This window comes from Festucalex cinctus, chromosome 1 (genome assembly GCF_051991245.1).
Source record: "Festucalex cinctus isolate MCC-2025b chromosome 1, RoL_Fcin_1.0, whole genome shotgun sequence".
Classification (NCBI taxonomy): Eukaryota; Metazoa; Chordata; class Actinopteri; order Syngnathiformes; family Syngnathidae; genus Festucalex; species Festucalex cinctus.
This window is the reverse complement of record NC_135411.1, coordinates 16,014,769-16,038,336: the sequence shown is the minus strand read 5'-3', so window position 1 is coordinate 16,038,336 and position 23,568 is coordinate 16,014,769. Positions and strand designations below refer to the sequence as shown.

The 23,568-nt window shown below is 39.4% G+C and overlaps 1 protein-coding gene across 7 annotated transcripts in view; it reads right to left on the bottom strand.

The window, feature by feature from the left end:
• The window catches only part of sntg1 (syntrophin, gamma 1), a 59,436-nt gene that overhangs the window by 6,253 nt on the left and 29,615 nt on the right, over nt 1-23,568 (bottom strand). For 6 of the 7 annotated variants that reach the window (XM_077519339.1, XM_077519375.1, XM_077519348.1 and 3 more), the window contains exons 4-15: nt 18,717-18,851; nt 15,403-15,459; nt 14,621-14,678; nt 14,482-14,525; nt 12,603-12,644; nt 12,348-12,450; nt 10,949-11,031; nt 8,114-8,244; nt 6,618-6,747; nt 1,598-1,636; nt 838-954; nt 468-539 (exon numbers count right to left, since the gene is read on the bottom strand). In XM_077519339.1, the coding sequence (XP_077375465.1) occupies nt 468-539; nt 838-954; nt 1,598-1,636; nt 6,618-6,747; nt 8,114-8,244; nt 10,949-11,031; nt 12,348-12,450; nt 12,603-12,644; nt 14,482-14,525; nt 14,621-14,678; nt 15,403-15,459; nt 18,717-18,851 (1,011 nt within the window). Of the gene's footprint in view, nt 1-467; nt 540-837; nt 955-1,597; nt 1,637-6,617; nt 6,748-8,113; nt 8,245-10,948; nt 11,032-12,347; nt 12,451-12,602; nt 12,645-14,481; nt 14,526-14,620; nt 14,679-15,402; nt 15,460-18,716; nt 18,852-20,594; nt 20,673-20,883; nt 20,990-23,568 lie in introns of all 7 variants that reach the window. The other variant, XM_077519391.1, reaches the window with a different exon arrangement.

Here is a 23,568-nt window from a genome sequence, read left to right as displayed (position 1 = left end):
AAATAAATCAATATAAATTAAATAAATGGAGTTTTCAAAATAGAAATACAAACCAAGTGACATATGTAGTATGTTTGTATATAGAGTAGGATTGTACAGAGTATCAATAGAAAAACTTATAAGTAAAAAAAATACAAATTATTTTTAAAAAATGTTTACGTTTTTTTTTTTCTTTGGCGAGACGGACAAGTTTTTTGTAGAATGAGAGGTTGTTTGGGTATTTATTTTATTTTTTTTGTGCGTGAAAGAGTTTTGTGAGTATGAAGTTCCTGTGTGAGATATTTTTGAGTATGGGTTAGCAGTATTTTTTTTGGTGATTGAGTTTTTTTAGTGCGTCAATATTTTTGGCCTTTACAGCACCTCATCAAAATTTGCAGGATTTGTTCGTTTTTTGTTTTGCCTTTTAAATAGTTGCTAACGCTAAAAGTAGCTACTCACTATGGGGGGGGGGGGGGGGGTGTTCTTACCTTTAAAATCTTGCACATAATTTCATAGACGGTAAAACTCTTCTCTGCTCTCGTCCAGTCCCATGTTGTCACCTGTACATCGAAGATAAATTAATAAGATATGTAAATTTATGTTTATTGAAGACTGTTGCCTATAAAAGGTTGCTACATCATGAAAAATCTTAAATAACAAAACAGTTTGTCTCAAGGCCTCTATATTCTGCCATCCACTCACATTAGCATATTCCATTTACATCAGTCTTTCCCTCATCTCCATTACTGCGCTTGTCATAATTGCTTTACACAGAATGATCAGTAGCTTCCTCTTCAACAATGCACAAAATAATAACTTACTAAAAAAAAACAACAACAACAACGAAACAATTCCTACCGGAGGAGCAGAGAACTTGAAGAGTGAGGACCCTCTCAAAGCAAGGAATTTTGGTGAGTACATTCGGTCCTGGACGGAGTCCTGCTCCTTCTCATCGGCCCAGCCCATGTAGACGATCTGCGCCGATCACCGCGTGGAAGCAAATGTGACGTTTAACAAGGACAAAAAAACAACATTAAGGTGCTGTAGAAGAGCGTTGTGACTGTAATGCGCCCATTCTAAGATGGTCCTAACACCAATAGGTGAATGTGTGAATTGTGAACCGTGACTATGCAGAGGATTAATGTATATTTTAAAGCATATTTTCAGAAGTTGACTCAAAGTTCAAATGCTAATGGCGCAAAAATGCTAATCAACGGCGTGACAGTAAGCAAGAGATGAAGGAGGGAGGTTGGCGGTGGCACTCAGGGGCTTTGAATAGACGAATGTGACAAGTAGAAATGTTAGAGGATGATTTGACGACATCAAGTGGTTCTGTGTGGCCGTCAAGCTAACATGTTTGCGGCTGTCGTCTGTTTGATAGATGACAGTTTCATTTGTGTCATGTAGATCCACGTTAGCGAAAGCAGGCAACACAGTAGACTGACTGACTGAAGGCAATTAAGTTGTTTTTTTCCCCACCTCCCTGGATTATGATGCAAACGTTTAGCTCGAGTTGCAATGCTTTGGCGCCAATGAAGCGTGTCCTTTCTCTGACTGGCTGACCTGCTTACACTTTTGAATATGAAAAAAAAAAAATCATAAAATGACATTGTTTTACCTGCTGGTTGACTGGAAAATTTCGGTTGATCTTGTTCACCTGTAGAGAATAAACACGTCATTAAAAGCACATCTGAAGAGGATTCAGCTCTGTGAGCATGTTTTTAGTCACAACAGAAAATGTACTGCTAATGCTAGCATGTGTACCAACTCGGCTCTAATTTGACAAGTGTTACTGTAACGCTAACAGATGCACCGGCTCAAATTGATTTATGGAAATGTAACGCTCATGGTAGCAAATGTACAATCTGAAATTAAATAACATACCTGTTAAGACAACTGTAGTTGTTTTACTGACAGAAATATATTTTGCCAAAGCTAGCAGGTGTACCAGCTCACGCAGTTAACAAAGGCAACAGTAACTCAGGTCAATGGGGTAGGTGCCATGGACTTCCGACTTCCGGGTTTCACGCGTCAGCACCGTTTCTGGCCACTGCTGGCCTCGTTCCAACACTTGCACCTCCTCCGCCCAAACCAGGCCAAAAGTATAATGCTAATTCTGATGCTACTGCCCAATTGAAACAGCGCTGATTTAAAAAAAAAAAAAAAAAAAAAAAGGTGAACTGTACTACAGATAACACTTTCCTTCATTTAAGTCTAATGCTAATACTAGCATTTGTACCAACTCAGACTAAGTTAGCAAAGTTTAGCTGCTAACTCATGTACAGACTCAGACTAATTTAAGGCAATCTAAATGCTAATGTTAGTGAGGATTAACATATGGAAGTGTGAAAATAATGCTAATACTTGAATGTGTACTAGAACTTAACTTCAATGCTGATGCTAACGTGAGCATCAGGTCACCTGACCCGCTGGTTAACTGGCGTGTGTGATGTTAGCTGTTAGCTGGGGTGATTCAGCTCCACTGCTAACGTAAGATGTTCGGGCTACCTTCAGGGTGAGTTGCTGTTGCTATGCTAATGTGTAAATTTTCATATATTAAAAGAATCAACAATGTTCAGTATCATACTTCTGTCTACAGATAGTCATCTTGATTCATGTTTGGTTAGTGTGTCAACTATAGGGTCCTCCATAGATTGGTTTGGATCTTTCTTAATTAAATCTACTGAATTTAGCACAGGTGGATTACAGTTTAGCTGTAGAAATGGCTCAAGGATAATCAGTAAAAACAGGATTCAATTTGGGTTAATTTAGTTAGAGTTTCATGACAAAGGCTGTGAATAACGAGTAGGCCTGACGTCTTACTTTTTTATTGTTAAAAACAAACAAAAGGTCAAACAACAAATCTAATTAAAAACAAAACAAAACATTTTGAGGTGTTGTGCAGAATTCAGACTAAAAAGACACCCCGGATGTGCTGCATAAATTGCCTTTTTCAAAAACAGATACTCATTTCCTTTCACGTTTAAAGGTGCTAACACATCATTTCCGACCATTATTTCACATCACTAGTTTGAATCCACAATGGAGTGCTTTATTCTGCTCTCATAAGAGCAGGAATTATGCACTTTTTTTTCTCAATGGCCTTCATCCACTGCTATCATCTCCTCCTACACTTATTTAATGTTCACCCTCTTACAAATTGCTATCATTGTGGCATGGAAACACCCACATGCCTCTTCACTGCTCTTGCTGCTGCCCTTTAATTCATGCCGTGCTGTCGCCTATACACCAGCGCAAAAGGTTTCTTCTGTGTGATGTTTTAATTTCCACGCAGGTGCATTTGACACAATGCCCTAATAATCTAAGATCATTTTACTTTGAATGGAAAAAAATGAGCTGAGGTCACAGTAAAAACTTAATGGACCGTTATTTTCTCGTGATAGGCAACCAAGCACCTGTATTCATTCGATTTCGGTCCACTACAAAGGCATACAGAACAAAAGCAACTCCGCGCCTGTTTAGGATTTCATTGATATGGCACTAAAAAGTCCTTTTTTTCACGTGGAATAAAAGTATCTTGACACCCATATTCCAGCCAGAATCAGCAGGATACGGAACAAAACTACCTCAATAGTCAACTCGTCATAATTAATCATCCTTCGAATTCAATCGGATTCTTCCTTTGATCCAAAGGTCAAATATCACTTAAAAAGAAAAGAAAAATAGGGTCCAAAACTACTTTGGTGGTTAGATTTCATACAAAGTGAATAGTAGCACCCTCTAATTCTATATTATAAATATATTAATTATAATTATTATACTGTCCTAAAAAAAAAAAAAAAATTGCACTGAAATCATTCACAAATCTAATAAAACCCAATAATGTAACAATTTTACCAATAATGTAATAACAAATCCTGACTGATCATTTAACAACATTTTTACTGAATTACATTATAATGTAATTTAATAAAAATGTTATTAAATTATCAGTCAGGATAGCCCAGAAGACGACAGTGTCTCTGTTCAAAAACAAGATTCAGGAAATTATAGTCGACACCTGTTATTGTTAATATAAGCACAAGTGTTGTTTCATTTGTATGTTTTTGTATTGTGTTGTATGTGTTCCGGTTGGGGAATCGTGTCCAGGTCACGTTTGTAAATGAGAATTAGTTCTCAAACATTTTTAACTGGTTAAATAAAGGTTAAATAAAATGAATAAACAAATAAAATAAAATAAAATAAAATAAATAAATACATAAATAAATTGTCAGTATCTGAGCTGTCACGCTCTGCTCTGTTTGTTGTTGTTGTGTTACAGCCATCTGACCACAAGGGGCACCAACGTGACTCACAGCTGTTGTCATTCATGTAATCAGTCTGTGTACTTAAGAGGCAGTCCAACCAGCTACCAGTTGTTAGACTATGGGGTATATACCACGGAAGAGGCGGGACTTCCGACTTCCGTGATTTTGCACACGAGTTTGGTTCCGGTCCGGGTTGCGAGCGCGCAACCGAGGGGCACAAAGTCGGAAGTAGTGTTGTACCGTTTTTTGGCCCCCGATACCGATTCCGATACCCAGCTTTGCAGTATCGGCCGATACCGATACCATACCGATACCTAATGTTTTTTCCCCTCAACATGAAAAAGCTGTCCTGGTTCAGAGCATTCAAGGGCATTCAATAGGATATCTTAGATCGGCATGCAGTGAGCATGTCACATATCAGTGAATGTCAAGATGCTGCATCCAAAATCCTATATTAGCTTTGGAATTAATGGTATCGGCATGTTACTTGTGAGTAGTCACTGATACCGATACCACTGTTTTAATGCAGTATCGGCACCTTTGCCGATACCAGTATCAGTATCGGAACAACACTAGTCGGAAGCACAAGTGTTTTGACACAACCCACACGTCGCAAACCGAACCGGAACCAAAGCCGATGTGCTTCCGTGGCATATACCCCATTCACTTGCCAGCCACCAATAAATGTCCAAGTTAGCTGCGACTGTTTTATGACTGCGATTCTCACCTCTTACTATGATGTTGCCTTGCTCTTGTAAGTTTTCTAGTATTGTGATTTTTGTATTCTGCCACTCGCCTTTTTGCCACTTTAACTTGATCTCCTTGCCTGTTTGGTGCAAGCCTTTTAGTTAGAGTTACTTCCACGGTTGTTGCGTGCCCTTTTTGTTACCATTTTTCCTCCTTGCTTTGCAAGCGATTTCTGTTTGGATTTTTGTATGTGTCTTTTGTGTAAATAGATTTTGTAAGCTGCTCTGCTGTCCGCTTTTTTCGGATCCGCACTCGCATCATAACATAAATAAGTCTGCGGCAAAGCAGTTCTAACAAAGTGGGCGGAACTTACTTTGAGTAACTCTCTGCTGAGTTGGTTTAACTCTCTAAATAAATTGTCCCTGTCAAATAGCTCATACACTGACCTCCATTTAAATCAGTTAAAAAATGAACTTTGTGTGGTTGAAATCAGTTTTAACACTCCAGTTTTTTGCTATGAATGCGTTTTTAACAGTTTTAGAGTCTCAAACCAGAAAACGAAGAACTTTGGACTGAAATTGAAGTTTTCAAGACCAAACTGAAAATGTAATGGAATACGGTAACATATTATTAGAGTACAATTTTTATTATCGTTCAAAATGTTATTACAATATGTCAGTATTTTTTAGTATTGGTGAAGTTATTATATAATTAAGTGCAAATATTATTACATTTTCAGGCATTATTAGATTTTCAGGAAAGGATTACATGATAGTGTGCTACAGGGCTGTACCTTTGATATGGAACAAAACTACTTGGGTGGTCAGATATCGCTCAAACTCAACAGGGTTCTTCCTTTCATGCGCACCAAATCTACTTCTGTGGTCAGATATCAGTCAGAATCAATGATCTCAGTCAAAATAAGGTCATTCCTTTCATCTTTAACTCATTCATTGCCAGTCCAGTAAAAAAAATAGATTTTTGACGTGGATAGCCGTCAGTGGCAGTGAATGAGTTAACGAAAGTCGCTTGATAGATTGATACCAGTATGAATCAATGGCATCGCTCAAATAGGATCCTTCCTTTTGATCCAGAACAACACTACCCCAGTAGTCACAATTGAAAATCAAAAATCAATACCAGCTCTCTTGTCACCATGGCAACTACATCACCCTATGACAACCTAGCCTCCTGTCCTTACCTCTTTAAATGAAAGGGTTACGGCGTGTGTACAAAATGTCGTCCCCCTGTAATGGACTCTATTACGGGAGTGTGTTGTCCGTGCTCGCGTACACTCGGCTCACTGTGCACCTTTTTGCTTGCAAAAGGCCACAGGAGCGCTTGATTGTTTGGTGAGTCATCCCCGTTAGTGCCGCGTCCACTTCAATTAAGCAAAGCTCCGTTATTTGCCCACTGGACCCAACACACACGCTCACACACACACATGATAATCACACGTCTCTAGTTGTTGTTGCCAGTGCTACAGTTAATGACCTCCCTTTCACTCAGACGACTTCCTGATATGTGGAACATTTATGTCAGACGCCACCCCACGAGAAGAAATATTCATTTTGTGCCGCTTATCATGTCACGCTGACTTGAATACTCGTCTATATTATATGCTGGGATTTGCACCGTTTGCGGTCTCATTAGCAAGGAAAGAGAAAAAGCCAGGGAGCTCACGTTGTGCTTAGTGAGAGCCGAGATGTTGCCGCCGACAGCCTGAAGCCAGTCCAAGCGGTCCTCGTCCGAGGGGAACTGGAGGACGCCGCTGCACACGCCGTCCACGGCGACGACCTGGAAAGCATTTTTCCTTGGGAAGGAAAAGAAGGGGTGATGACACAGCATAATCCAATCAATCAAGCTATCTAGCTAGCTAGAAATGTCTGATTGGACAAATTTACCAGTTGGAGTCAAATTAGAATGAATCTGTCCAGAATTTGTCCAAAATGGCTGCTTCAAAACAAAATGGCTGACTTTTTTTTTTTTTTTTCAGTTTTAGGCATGGGTCCTTCCTTGAGACCTTTTAACGTGCCCTGTTACGATAGACCACCAAATTCTGTCAATCAATGAAATTGTTGTTTAACTCATTTGCTCCCAAAAACATGTAAACATGTTCTATTTTAAATATTGCCATGGTTGCGAAAACATATTTATATTTTTTATGCTAGAGATGCAGCTTCTGACCTGAAGAGGTCGCTTAAAGCAATGGTAGTCATTACAAAAAACGGCCAGCAGGTGGCAGCAGAGTATAAGAGATCAACCATGTTGCAACAAGTTCTTTTCCCCAGTGTTTTCAATAGGTTTGTGAATAATGATGAAACTCAGCTATATTCTAATGCTAATTGATGCAAAACGGAAACAGATACAAATACACTTTGTTCAAAATGGTAAATGAGTGCACTTTTGTGGTGCTTCATTTACACTGTTCGGTGTCCAGTGCGGTTTGCAAAGCCTCGCTCATTCTCTTAATTGAAAACGTATTAGCATTAGCATTAATCTAGGGAAAGGTTTACCTTTTTAGTTTAAAATGGCTTACTTCAACATACAGGATCTCTCATCGTAACCTGGCCAACGGTAGAATTCAAGTTTATTTTTATGTTTCCTTTTTGCTTTGCTTCAGTAAATCCATCTGCATTGTGTCATACAGCTAGCTAGCAATAAGGTCCAGCATCCAAATATGCACACCTGCTTCAGAGGTTGCGGTACACACACTTGCTTGACCTTTAGAACTTCCTACAAAAGAAATAACTCACATAAACTAAATCTTATTTGAAATGCTAACAAAGTGTCTGCACAGATTGATAAAGAAAACAAGGTCGTGCTATCGTCTCCCTTTAACTTATCTGCGGCACTTCTATGTCTGTGTGATCTTTATTCTTCATGTTAATTCAAATGTAACCCGTGCCTGCAGAATGGCTGATGTAATGCTTAATATATATTTAAATAAAAACAAACAAGTGGCCTCCATTAAGAGTCGATGCACATCCCCTCCCTGCTGCAGTGTAGCGCTGATGGAAGTGTATCCAAGGACAGCTTAATGGCACCATAAATCAAGCAGTCTGTGTTTAATACGTCCGTCCAATAGCAGATGGTCACGGCTGATGTGACATTAGCTGGCTGTTTAAAGGGACATACAGTAACACGTGCGAGTAGACGCAGGCCGAAGTGAGCCAAACCTGCACACGTCAGAGCCCGGCATGTGCTGAGAGAGGCGGGAGTGTAGCAACGGGAGAAGGCGCAGGTCCACCCATCTTTTCTCCCAGCGGAGGCCCGGGGAAGTGGGCCACGACGAGCAGGACAGCGTATCCTGTAAGGGGAGCACAAAAACAAAACACAGGAGATTATTTGGCAGGGTGTTTTTGGAGCAAAATATCATCGTTCACTTCACACATTCAGCCGACGTATGTTTCATGTCCACATCATGTCAAAATTCAGTAAAACAGCTGGGAGCTAACGGTATTGTTTCTGTAAAAATGGCTGGGAGCGAATGAGTTAACATTTTTTAGACGCCAAATTTGAAGAGCTGTTATGTGTTAAAGTGTGGATGGTTGTTCGTCTCTGTGTGCCCTGTGATTAGCCGGCAACCAGTCCAGGGTGTCCCCCGCCTACTGCCCAGAGCCCGCTGAGATAGGCGCCAGCACCCCCCGCGACCCTTGTGAGGAATAAGCGGTCAAGAAAATGGATGGATGGATGTTATGTGTTAATTCTTTCGACATTGAATGTTATGGGGACATTTTTAGCATTTTTATGATCCACTGCACATGCTCATCCTCCTCTTTTTCTAACCAGTTAATTACTTGCATAATTTAAAATAGAAAAAAAATGACCCCAATATTTTGACATGAATGAATGTTCTGAATGTCACACACAAACATTTACATTAATAAATGCTTTACTTCAATGCATGTAGGTATGTTTATTGCTCAAACACAACCTGTGCTACCTTTAATGTAATCATCAGATGTCAGTTAAAGGATCAGCTGCGGTCAAAATTAATAGCCTGATTGATTAATCAGCAGTAATACATGATTAATGCAAGAATTGTTTGTGATTAATTAATTATTTAACGCTTTAACTTTGACAGTACTACTATTAATTAGTGTTGTTCCGATACCGTTTTTTAGCTCACGATACCGATACCCACACCCGTCACCATGGGCGGGCCATAGGGGTCCGTGCCCGCCCACCAAGATGATTGTGCCCGCCCAGTTGAGGCATGGATGTGTAAAATGGTTCTCCTTTTTTTTATTATTATATTTTTCCATTCATTCGGTTTAGCACTCTTATATCCGAGTGTCAGTAAACTCAACAGAGGTCTCGCGGTGTCGGAGGTATGTTACGTTTGTGTTGGCTGCTTCAGTTCATTGCTTCTAATGCTCGCTACTCGCCGAATTGTTCTTGTTTTTTGCGTCGGCTACGGCCAACGGTGGCCGTTTGTACAAGTAACGTTTTCTGGCGGCATTCTTGCAAGATGTCACAATATGAAGAAATAGCGGTATGGTTTTGTTTGATTGTCTTATCTGCTACAGCCATCACAGTCTTACTGAAAATAATGCTAGGTATGCCTTACGCTGACTTATACGCATACGCGACAAATATGTCAATGTTGGCGTTCAATGCAAGAGTCATGAACATTTTGTACAAGTGAAGCTGCATGTTTCTGAGGACGCTGGCGCACAAGACAAGTGAGGAGGGACATACTACAAACTTCTTTCGTGTCGGCAACTAAAGAGTCACTTTGAAAAAAAAGAAAAGAACTACGGAACCCACATGTCGTTTTGGCATCTACAATGAGGTAGGATTTTGCTTTCCTTTTTTCTTTTCAATTCTGCTGCAGACACCGTTCAAACAGGTGGCCCGTTCGAAGCAATATGTCAGCACATCCGCCCTATTGGATGTGGCAATTGTATTTGCCATTACATCGGCAAAAATAGTAAGATTGACTTTGAATGGGATAATATAATCAAAGGTAATAATAATTCCTTATTAATCCAATGAGTTGTGGCTTGATGATACATCTCCAAGGAGAAACAGAAGGAGGCATCTTTACAAATAGCTTCACTTTGCCTCATCCAATATGGCTGCGGCGTCTACGTACTCACGACGCCACTACAGTCTACTTTATGTGTGTGTACTGTAAATGCGGTCTATGATAATACTGTCAGCGGGTGCCATTCAATGGATAGATGCACGACAGTGCTACATAAATGTATCCAAATATATTGGGCGTTAATGCTGTCAGTATGGTATTCATAATAATTGGGCCCGCCCATGCATTTCATGTGCCCCCCTTAAGCCTGGGCTCTGGTGACGGGTCTGCCGATACCCATCTTTGCAGTATCAGCCGATACTGATACCATACCGATACTTAAGGTTTTTTTTTTTCCTCAACATGAAAAATCTGTCCTGCCATTGGTTCAGAGCATTCAAGAGGGCCAATAGGATATCTTAGATCGGCATGCAGTGAACATGTCACATACCAGTGAATGTCGTGCACCAGCAAGACACAAGATGCTGCATCCAAAATTATATATTAGAGTTGGAATTAATGGTATCGGCATGTTACTTGTGAGTAGTCACTGATACCGATACCACTGTTTTAATGCAGTATCGGTATCGGAACAACACTACTATTAATACCTTTGAAAGTTTTTTTATTTTAATAAATTTACAAAAATAATGAACTCTTTAGAACGTAATTATGTATTCCATTTTAAGTGAAACAACTAATTGAATCCATTTTGGAATGCAACTGTAACATAACAAAAAGTGAAAAAGTGAAGCTGGGTATTACGGATGTCTTCATTTTACCAAACTTTGACAATAACTTTGCATCCTCTTCACTTTATATTTTTCAAATCTACTTTACCCCGTTATGTTTGTATGGAGGTAAATCACATTTTTGTATGAAATAGGCTTAGTGGATAAACTTCCCTTGCCTGCCTAGGTATCCCTGCTACCGGGCTGCATTGACTCCTGCAAAGAGGCTGGAGATAAAGCCAGACAAGTACCGTGTTATTTGGATGGTAGTTCAAGTGTAGGCCGCTATCACACAAAGGAGACGAGGTCCCGCTGCTCTGGTCGCTGGGGATGCCTGCATGTCGGGGGGGGGGGGGGGGGGGGGGGGGAAGACAATAAATACACAAAGCCGTGAATAAAAACTTTTTTTTATCGGAAAGCTGCCGCTGCTCAGCGCCAATTTGTATGCAGTCGAGCGGCCAGTCAACCTGGCCTATATACGCTTATGAAAGGCTTTTGTAAAGGCTCTCATGTCTGATGACAGGCTGAGACTTTCCAATGCAAGAGCAAATCAAGTGCACCACAATGAACAGTGTCATTTCCTTCACTTCATATTTGAGTCATTCGCCTCGTGTCAAATGTGTCTTTTTTTATGTTTTGATCCGGTTAGCAACGTAGCAGCAGACAGTAGCACCGTGACGAGACAAAATCTTTTTTTACTTTGTGGCCCAATGAAATTTACGGCACGTCAACTAGTTCAAATGTTGTGTGTTTTGAATTTATCTGAAAGCAACACAATTTTGTTGTGTATTCAGAAAGGAAAATACAAAAATTGAATATGCATGCTTTTGACATGATAGTGACCACATTCAGCTGGCCTCCACCAAGGTTTCAACAATTTGCCCCACGAAGCGTCTTTCCTGGATTTTTTTTGTGCAAGAGAGCAAGACATTTTCAACACTTTAGATTGGTCTATAATTTAAAAAAAAATAACTACTACACGTGTGGGCGGACTAATAGTATAGATTTTTTATTTTTTTTCCCCCACAAATTGTGATTTATGATGTTTAGGCACAACACGAACGATATGCAAAAATTGATTTATTTATTTTTTAACTGTTTTTTTTTTTTTTTTTTTTTTTTAATAAATGTATAAAAATTTCTGAACTTTTTTCACTTTCCTATTAGCGGGAATTTTGTGTAAAAGTCTTTAAAAAAATCTAATTTAATGCATTTTGGAATGATAACAAAATGTAGATGGTAAATGAATTTATTATTATTATTATCATCATTATTATTATTATTATTAAATAATGCACATGTGATGTTTTTGTTTTTTTTCTTTTTTTTTTTGGGGGGGGGGGGGGGATTTTCATAAATGTACAAAAATGTATGAGAAATTCTACTTCTCAACATCCTGTTTGTTGTCTCATGATTCCTATCATCAATTTTTCTTACGCACCTGCACTATGCAGAAACATCTTTTGTGTTATGGTATCATATAATGGCCATATAGTGATATACTCTACATCAAGATAACATCAGTGATATACATTGTATTATTTCATGCCCCACCCAATGAATATTAATAAGGAATCAGACCAATAAGCAATATTGATACATTCTTAATCCTTCCGTAATTATTACTTTTAGGATTATTTTATAACTTACACATGCAGTCCTCACTCAGAGGCAATTTGAGGAAGGCTGGCGTCTTCTTGAGGAAAGAAACTGTGAGGGTTACTTCTTCACCAGCATTCCTCAACACCTGAACCTGCAACATACAGTAGGTATTTTTAATCATGCTGCAGGAGTTTCGTTGTTTCGCATTGACGTCACGATAAGTTAAAATAACTTTGTTTTTTTCTTTTTTAAGTAGCAGAAGCTCACGCGTCGGGTAGATGCAGATAGGCGCTGACAGCTTACCACTTCCTCGTGGCGATAGCTTCTCACGTTGATTCCGTTTATCTGCAAGCAACAGCGGAGTGCAAGTGTAAATACAGTCGGGATTGTTCTGTTGCTGGCATTGTACCATCGCAAAAATGATTAATGAAGGCGGCAAAATGTGTCTTATGGAATACCTGCGCTGGAAATTACGACTGGGAAATGTACATCCTTCAATATGAGACGTTTTTATCGCAGCTAAATGATGTATTGCCAGCATGGAGAGCTTTTCTATATGGACAAATGCTAATGGGATCTTACATCAACATTATTGTTATTGGGATTTTTATTATTATGGACTGGCATACTGCACTTGAACTAGTACTTTGCATTCTGTCTTGCTGTAACCAATTGTTAGCAAGGTAGCATTTGATCAATTCCCATTTGAAATAGTATCCAACTGCAGGGCATGATGTAAAAGCCTTATCAATCTGCCTTAGTGCCTCTTCTGGTCAGGTTGCTATCTTCTCTGTTAGAAAACCAAATGTCAGTAGGTTAGTATTTTAGAAATGGCACCCCACTGCAGGGCATGTTGCAAAACTTTTTATTTTTTATTTTATTTTTTTTTAACGAAAGCTGCTGTCTTGCATTTTAGCCATTCACATTCAAAATTAAAGCGTAAACATTTTTAACTTCTTCCTACTCCCTTTTGAACATGTAAACTGAGATTAATTGATGATTTTATTGCTGGGTTTCTTTCTTTTCTTTTCTTTTTAATTTCAGTTTTTCTGCTGTTTGCTTGTTTATATGTTCAATACATCAAATCAAATAAAAGCCACATACATGATTAAAAAAAAAAAAGAGGGGGGAAAATAACTAGTTTGCTATCTTGCAGTATGTTAGCACACCAACTCTTAGCATGTTAGCATTTTATACATTTCCATTTGAAATAGTACCCAATTACTGAAACTATTCATCAATTTGCCTGAGTTTTCCTGGCAACTGTTAGCATTTTAACGTTTCCAATTTGAAATAGACCAGGACCTTCCTTCACATGAGCACAGGGATACCACAAGGATGTATACGCAGCCTGCTGCTATTTACACTGCTAAGCTAGCCCGGTGTTCAAACCTACAGCACCAATCACATTATAATCTGTGCAGACAAAAACATTCCACCTCATTCTGGTGTTTTGTGGGCATATTTTGTGGCATTATGGTTTAAACTATTGATATAGGCAATTGCAATCACTTTTAAGGGAGCGTTAGCAGTAATTATTACTTGTAAGCATACCAGTTCATATCAGGTTTTATTTATTTTCATTTGAACTGTGGCCATGATGTAAACTTTAAATAAATAAATGAACGAAAAAAATGTTTTGCCTTAACTCTTCCTATACTCAGTTTACTATCTTGCTATGTGTTAGCCCATCATGCTGTTAGCATTCTACCTATCTTAGTAGGCTTTAGCACTACAACAGCTGTTAGCTAACAATTTCCATTCTGTTGGGAATTGTTCTACAGAGGAAGCCTAACTCCCAACAAATGCCGGGTTGCACATTAGCTCGTGACAGCAAGCGCATTTAAGAAGCAGAACCCGATCAATGTTAATGGCCATCTGACAAAAGATGTGGAAGTCAAAGATCCCATGTTTGCTCTAATTTTTCTCGCTCAGGGTTGATTGTGTTATGTTAAAACAAGAATCTATTGATTACCAGGCAAAATTATTGGATAATCTTCCAACTCTAGTGGAGATTAATTGTTCTTTGTCAAAACAAGAAAAAAGGCTTTGTAACTTTTCCACCAATCTTCCTCACTGCTCCAACTGTCGTCCCACTTTTAGTTGTAAGTTGGACACAATCACATTACCACGTGCCATTAAGTTAGTCAAATGAGATGCCTATAATTAGCGCCAAGTGTACCTGGAGGATACTATCGCCAATGAAAAGCAGCCCAGAGAGTTCAGCTGGAAAACAGGGAAAAGAAAACATAATCAAAAACAGCACTTGAATTGTAAAATGGCTGAAGTAACAAAACTTCATCTATAAAACGACGTTTTACCTTTTTGTTCTTTGGATATTTTGGATATCACCACAGGGATTTTATGCTCGGCACCACCCTGATATACATGGAATGAAGGTCAACAAAAGTCCAAGTGCTCAATTTTGATTAAATCATTTGCTCCCAAAAACGTATAACTATGTTGTACTTTCAACATTACGAGTTTCCCAAAGACGTATTTATACGTTTGTAATGCTACAGCATACAGAAGGCTTTGATGCAGCCTCTGAACTGCAGAGAACGGTTGAAGCAATGGTAGTTATTACAAAAACGGCCAGCAGGTGGCAACAGAGTATAAGAGATCAACCAGGCAGGGCCATGTTCCAAACAAGCTGTTTCCCCCACAGTTTTAAACAGATTTGTGAATAATGATGAAACATAGCTATATTCTAATGCTAATTGCTGCAAAACGGAAACAAGTAAAGTCATTTATATATTTATATAGCACTTTCAAACAGCTTTAACTGTCACAAAGCGCTTTACATAAACACAACATAAAACAAACTATTTTTGCTTATTTAATAATACGCCATCTTTGATTCACTCTGCTTTCAGTGTAGTGTTAAGCACTTGCTTTGACAGATATCTGATACATATCAGCTATTTGATAGAGGCCTAATTCCAATCTGAATATAACTGATTCAATGCATGTTTTCCCCCAAATGACTCTGCCAATTGTGCAAAAAAAATAGAAATTATGTCACTTAAACCATGCAGTGTCAATTAAGACTCATTGTGAATTCATTCAGAAAAGACGTCAAGTCCCCGAGCATCGAAATTACCTTAATGCTGAGACCAAACCCTCCGATGGTCTGTCTCCGGATTGTTACAGTCCTTTCCTGGAACACATGTTCAATTAACCGCGCTTCAATGACATTTCCACATTTCATCACGGCTGTTCTTTGAACATCTCAGTCCTTTCCTTTAATGTTTTATTGGTCTTTTCATTTTTTCGTTTTACTGCCACTGTGACACCAACAATGAAAAGGCCGACAGGACACGAAAACATACGCACAAGGACAGATTGGCCAAATGAGATTGTGTAGTTGCCACAGAATGCACACACGGACAATTTCTGGGAAGTAGTGGTAAAATGAAAGATAGCTTAATTGTTTGAAATGAGTGGCTGCCCAATTATAGTCGGAGCAAACCTGTACGATTGAATTTCTCCAAGCTGTTGTTGTTTGTGTTTTCTAGTCTCCTATCAATCTTTTCATATTTTGTTCTACCACCGCTATGCAGCAATCGCCCATGTTTAAATGAGGAGCTGCAAAGTTTAAATCAGTCCCCATTGTGACACCTATGTGAACTTATTTGTGTCTATTAGGGATGTAACGATATCCAAACATCACGATACGATATTATCACGATATGGAGGTCATGATACGATAATTATCACAATATTGTGGGGGGGTTGGCGATATTTAAAACAGATCGCAATACTGAAAAATAAAGCCCATACTAAAAAAAAAAAAAAAAAAAAAAAAGCACAATATTGTGCTTTTGCACATAACAGCAATGCATATAAATCACCTAAAATCTCTAATAACAATATTGAGGCACTTATTTGCTAATGCAAGCACACATTTATCGCTTCACAAGCAAATTAGTTTCCCCTTCATCTGACAATTAGCATAGATTTTAAACATAGAAGGCCAAAACATCCCGAATAAAAATTAAATTCCATTAATAAACTAGCCACTAGAGGGTGCTAGAACTGCACAAATGAAAATCAACCTGACTTTGAACAGATGTGTTCCTTTTAAATATTGTGAACATGACGACGACGATATTGTGGCAGTTTTAATATCACGATATTGCCCTTATCGTTACATCCCTAGTGTCTATCACAAAACAGAGAATGACACAAAACTGTTTTTTAAGAAAATAATAATTAAAAAGTCCCCGAAACAATGCAAATACAGTCATATTTTCCCAATTTTGTGCTGTCATGTAACAAAATAGCTGCGATATGTGTGGTGACTTCAGTGGATATTCTTCTGTTGCTGTATCTCTTTTTCAGTTGTAAACTTTATTGGCACTCGATGAGCAGTTGTCTGATGGCACACTGAATCTTAACTTTACAAGCCAGCTCCCTCCAGCCGCTTTCAAATCTACAAATCCCATCTCGCAAAGCGTCACACTGATAAAAGTGGTATGCCAACTGAGGGGCGTCCAACTCCAATTTTGACCGGAATCTTTGGGAAATATAGAGCAAAACTCGCATAAAGTCTGAGAATGCAAACCGTTATCATGCATGGCACCCAAACCCTAAAGTTCAATTTAGTGAGAGTGCCTCTCTACTTTTTTATGAATAGGGCAGAACGTGACTGAAGCCATTTTGGCAGTTTTATCGAAAACTGGCCCCACATGTCTCCTGGATCATTTGTAATGAAAAGGCTTCTTGATAGTGATGATTCTCTGAACACTGTTGCCGGGGGCAACCATTCATCCCATCCATCTACTTTCTATAGAGCTTGTCCTCATCAGAGTCACTGGTGAGCTGAAGTCTTTTATGTAGGGTTTATATAGTCTACACTATTCATGCTGATATTCACAGTATGGACAGTTCATAGTAGGGATGCACCGAAATGAAAATTTACTGCAAAAATAGAAAAGCAAAAATGAGAAACGCTTGGCTTAAAATATGTCTGGGTCACGCCAGGGTTAAGTTTGAGTTCATGACCTGTTAAGTTTGGGTTCATGACCGTCAGGTCAAGTGTCTGTTTGGAATTGATGTAACAGCATCTAGTTTCAATTGGTTTTAAGTTATGTGACAGCTATGTGATGTCGGAAGCTTTGTGATGTCAATCTTTAAACCTTTACTTAGTCACAACCAATCAAATCGATTCACTGTCTATAGTAGCTGTCTGAGAAGTTTGTGTGTTTGTCGGATTATTGCTTCTGTTACCACTGTTCTTCTATGCATCTCCACAGCCCAAGGGGGCTTGGAGTCTCGTGATTCTCGATGCATTCTTTCTCGTCTCGTTAAGTTTGTTCTACGCCTCTCGATGTTATGCGAATAAAGAGTTAAATCTTATTTGTGTCTGCGCTTTTGGGATCCAACCTCAGAACCTAACACGGCCTTATACTAAATGCCTACGAGTTGTATATGTCTAATTTGTACGTATGCCGTATAGTTTATACCACAGGTCTCAAACTCCAGTCCTCGAGGGCCGCAGTCCTGCATGTTTTAGAGGTTTCTCTCCTCAAAAACACCTGATTTATCAGCAAGCTCTGCAGGAACCTGATAATGATCCTCATTATATGATTCAGTTGTGTTGGAGGACCGAAACCTCTAAATCATGCAGGACTGCGGCCCTCGAGGACTGGAGTTTGAGACCTGTGGTTTATACTAGTGTTGTTCCGATACAGTTTTTTGGCCCCCAATACTGATTCCGATAACTAGTTTTGCAGTATCGGCCGATACCGATACCATACCGATACTTAAGTTTGTTTGTTTTTTTCCCTCAACATGAAAAAGCTGTCCTGCCATTGGTTCAGAGCATTCAAGGGCCAATAGGATATCTTAGATCGGCATGCAGTGAACATGTTACTTATCAGTGAATGTCATGCACGAGCAAGACACAAGATGCTGCTTCCAAAGTCCTATTTTAGTGTTGGAATTTATGGTATCGGCATGTTACTTGTGAGTACTCACCGATACCGATACCACTGTTTTAATGTAGTATCGGAAAAACACTAGTTTATACAGTAGTCTGCTCGCGAGATGGGAGGAGCAAGATGGCCACCCCGTCATTTCAATGGCTTGCACGGGTGTTTATGGGCTTGGGCTTTCGGCTCTCCAGTCATATATTCAGATCAGTGATCAGTACTGACGGACTGACAAAATTTACCGACACACCCATCTCTGTTTATTAGACGTATTTGGGTTTTATAGGTTAGGCTTATGCTAATGCTAACTGACACATTCTGACTTGCAGTCTTTTCAGCGTTCTGATAAATTGAACCCCATTGTTTAACCAACTATTATTTGACACTTTTCTATCAGCAACACAGGCAGTCGGAGCCTTCAGCTGTTGTTTGTTTGCAGTAGTTGAGCGTGTATGTGCGAGCGATGTCAGCGGTTACTTACGCTTGAATAGAAAGGTTCTCCCGACACGCAGATGACATCTTGCTCCTGAATGGTCAGAATATCTTTAGCCAAGTGCAGTCGGATATTAAACGGCTCCTCATTACCTTCTTGCATCAAATAAATCCCAGTCTTTGCCTGCGAACATTGAGAGAGATAACATCGTTCATCAGGGCTAAATTAAGTGGCCATGAAATGAAATGTCGGCGAGGCCGCTGGTGGCGAAATGAACATTGGAACGGCTTTGCCGTTGTGCGTTATTGCCTTGGCTTTGCTTGTTGATGCACATAAACACAATCCTAAAGAGAGAAACTTTTCATGGCCTTAACACACATAAACAACCAATGAAATGGAGCAGGCTCTGTTGTCACTTCCTTGCGTTAACACAAGCAGCAGGACTGGGTTTCCAATCACGCATTTAAACGCGCTCATTTGCATACATCTGCATTCCGCCGCCGCTTCCCCATCCCCGGCTAATTACGATGCCTGTCTGCCCTTGACTTGAAAGGGTCTAAATAAAGAAGGCACCTTCACCTGACAGGACCGCTAAGAGAAAAGGAGCCGCCCGTGTCAGCGCGCTTGTCGCCCGTCATCGGTTAACAAGGCCGCGCCGCATGCATGCAATATGTTAGCTCCACCGCAGGTCAGTTATCTTTCACTGCTAATGAGCGACGCGGAGGAACGAGGCCTCCGCTCCCCCGCCTGCAGCTGCGGGGTGACGGATGGAATCAGAGGAAGAGAGAGCGTGCTTTCCTTCGCCTATTTCGGACGAATGTGTGTGTGCGTGCGCGTGTGTGTCATTAGGCAGACAAAAAGAGGGCATCGCTCAACGCAGACGAGGTCAGAGAACGCCGCACGCGGATTAGCGCCGGTGACCTTTGCCGGAGCTCGCATTGTTCCTAATTGGCCTCATCTCGTTTTTTTGTTGCATGCCTTGCTAATGCTATACCGTCTTTAACCACATCATCGTCTGTAATCAGGCATACAGTGTTTTCCCAAACTTTATCAAACCAAGACACATCATTTACTGATTTTATTCGTTCATATTGGCTCTATTAAAAAATAAATAAAAATTTGGGGTGTCAGGCGATTAATTTTTTCATGATTAATCGCATGACTTCAATAGTTAACTCGTGATTAATCGCAAATTTTATATCTGTTCTAAATGTAGAATAAAATGTACAATAACATTTTTTCTAAGCTTTCATACTCAAAAAAATGTTCAAATGGAATTCCCCCAGTACAGGCTTTCCAAATAAGGGGCAGTCATTAATCGCACGTAAAAAAAAAAAAAAAAATAGTGGAATCTAAAAAATAACACACTAATTTTGACAACCGTAAAAAAAACGAATTGATTTTTTTTTTTAATCAGATTTTTAGCAGATTTTTTTAGGGGTGTCAGGCGATTAAAATTTTTAATCGTAATTAATCGCAGGACTTCTATAGTTAACTCGTGATTAATTGAAATTTTTATATATGTTCAAATATACAATAAATGTTTTCATACTCAACATAAAAGTGGGGAAAAATGGGTAAACTAATAGAAATATAGCTGCATCTTTTAGTCATACAATAATTTCATAATTCACACAATTGAGTTAAAATTAAAAAGATGAATTGTACTGTAAAAAAAAAAAAACAAGTGTGGTATTGATTTGTGTTTAGGTCATTTTTCTGCCACTAGATGGCATAATTGAATTTGTAAGATGGTGACAGCTCAGTGCATTTTCTTTTCATATTATCAGCTACCTAATCTTTAAAATGAAGTAATTTGTGAAATTCTGCAATTCTGGAATTGTTGACTAATGGGAGTGCCCACCTGGCGTGTGCTTCACCGCTTTCTGCGAATGCTCGATAATGCCAGCCAATGACGATGCTTACCTCTGATAAATTTGACGTGGACGACGTGTCTGCTGCGTTGCGACTGGAATTCCCCCAGTACGGGCTTTCCAAGTAGGCCTAAGGGACGGTTATTAATCGCGTGTTAAAATAATTAGTGGTGTTAAAGTAACTTTAAATTAATTAACCCTAGAGCTAAGCATTTTTCAACTAAAAAAATCAAACTTAGGAGAAGAGATTAAAGACTAGTGATGGGCATTACAGTTCTTTTAGATGAACTGAAACACTAGAATCAGTTCATTTAAAAGAACCGCTCAAAAGATTTGCTCACCGAATCGTTCCTGAACCGGAAATGGCAACACGTTCACCCACTGACTCATTCACTCACTGATCCGTTCACGTCTTCGCGAATGGGAAGCTTCCTCAGTGACTCGTTCCTGAAAACCAATAGAGAGGCTGCATGTGTCGTAAAATCCCGCCCACGTCTGACGCTAGCTTCTGATTGGTCGTTCGCGAAGACTGACGGCATGAGCGTGGCTGCTCTCAAACGAACTGAGAAGAGAACGAATCCCTTCAAGAAGTGACCCGTTCACTCACGTTCACTGAAAAGATTCGTTCTAAAGAATGAATCGGTTGTAACCGTAAAGACTCTCTGCCCCGGTTAAACCATTCGCTTAGTGGGACTATTAGTTTGTATGGTTACACAATATGACACCTTGAGGAAGTATTCAAAACAAACAGCATGCTTGCTCAACCCTCTGCTTGTTAAAGGAACACAAGGCTTATGAAAAACTAACCAGCTATTCTGTGAAATGGTTAATTTCAACTCTTCCCTTAAAAAATTGCCAATTTATGTTGAGCAATTATGATTTTATAGCACTTTTTATGAATATTTTTGCGTTAAGTACTGTATGTGGCATTTTGAATAGTCATGTTGTGATCATCGTGACGTATTGCATGCGTATAATACACATTCAATGACATGGCTACCAGTGGCATCAGAGACTCAAGAGGAATTATAATGTCCCGCGGCGGACATCAAAGGTGGAATTACGCCTTACAGCAAAGAAGCACTTCTTCAAAAGCTGTACAGCTATGGAGGACACACAAAAGATTTGTTTCCAAACAAAAACCAGATAGAACTGGCAGATCCAGCCGCCGGCGAGTCGACATGGACGTAAACATCCGGGTGACTTGTACTCTGCTAGGCTAAGCTACATGTCATGTGCTAAGCACGCTTTAGCCCACATTAGGAGCGGCCTTGGTCAGACTGCAAGACAATAGCCTGATTTTGGCCCGACCGACGTGTCGCGGACAAACGGGGCATGTCGTAAACGATTTTGGGTTGTATTGAGGTAGCGTCGCCCGTGTAGTGTGACCCGTTCAACGATTGGTCGCCTGTTGTCCGGGACGGTTCACGACCATCACGACGAAAATCTAGCATGTCATAATTTTTGCTCGTCTTGTCTTGTCGCGCAATGTGACGTCGTCGTCGTCCGTTTGGTTCCACGGCATTGACCAATAGTGAGAGGGTGCGAAATGTCAATCACACACTGTCGTGAAAAACAAAAAAATCGCATAGTCTGAGCTCGCATTAGTTTTTTGAAAGTCTTGAAAAATCGTGTTGCAACAGATTAATAATCACATGGCTTCTAGCAATCTATTTGAACTATCTTTAGGAGAAAACATTCTAATGATACATCCCTCGACAAAAAAGTGCTTAAGGATTTTTTACCTTTGGACTCCGACACCTCATCAATATTAATATTATTACTTAATAGACCTTTGTCCTGCCTTTGTTACCACCGACCATAATGTACTATTATTAGATCCACTTGGTATTAAAGGCTTCAGGAAGAGCACACCATGTAATTCATGCTAATGTGACCACTGAGTATTATAATGTTACCTGTGGCGTCCCGCAGGAATCTGTACTTGGCCCTTTACTACTCAGAATGTATATGCTGCCACTCGGAGATGTCATACTTGAATATGGCATCAGCTTTCACTGTTATGCTGATGATATTCAACTCTGCATGCCATTGGAGCGTTCCACAAAAATAGGGGCCCCTTATAATACTGGCCCGGAAACTAATTAGTGACTCAAGCATCCCTTGGTTGCCATGGTAATAAAAATCAACAAAAATCATACTTGCCATTAGGGGTGTGCCAAAAAATCGATTCATAAAAGAATCGAGATTCTCATTTATGAATCGAATCGAATCGATATTAATATCCAAAAATCGATTTTATTTAAATTAGAAAGGAAGAAGAAGGGGAAAAGGCAGGTGTAGCCCACATGTTGTTTTTGTGGAAAAAGGCACTTACAATACAAAATTAATCAATGTTTAAAAAAAACAAAACAAAAAAAAAAGAGAGACTTTAATGTCTCTGTTTGTCATTTTGTCTTGCAAAGCAGACTGGAGTAGATCATGACAATGTTGTGCATATCTGTAAATTGAAGCAGAAATCATTCGTCAATCAAATCATTTTGAATCGAAAATCGGATGAATCGAGAATCGAAAATTGATTCTGAATCGAATCGTAGACCCAAAAATCGTAACCGAATCGAATCGTGAGACGGTCAAAGATTCTCAGCCCTACTTGCCATTGGCGACCACAGTGTATTTCAGGCGATTTACAGTCCTTTATATGAGGCAGGATCACCTCTAAAAACAAGCTATTTTTAGTGAGACAAGAAATAAGATGTGTAAAGTATGCAATTGTTCTTTGTCATTACCTGTCAATTGACTCCTGGAAATTGTTAAAAAATAAAATAAAAAAATAAACACTATAAAGAATTAACTACTGAGCTCATTTGAACCCCGTTGCTAACCAAAACATTAGCACCTGAGATACGTAACAACAATAAAGTGTGACTTTGTAAATGAGTTCCCCGTGCAGTATTAAAACTGATCTTACATTCTCAACATCCAGTCGACTGATGTGGTCACTTCTCAGTGTTGTCTGCACCCATTTCTATGTGTTAGGGAACTGTGCAATTTATTTGTTACGC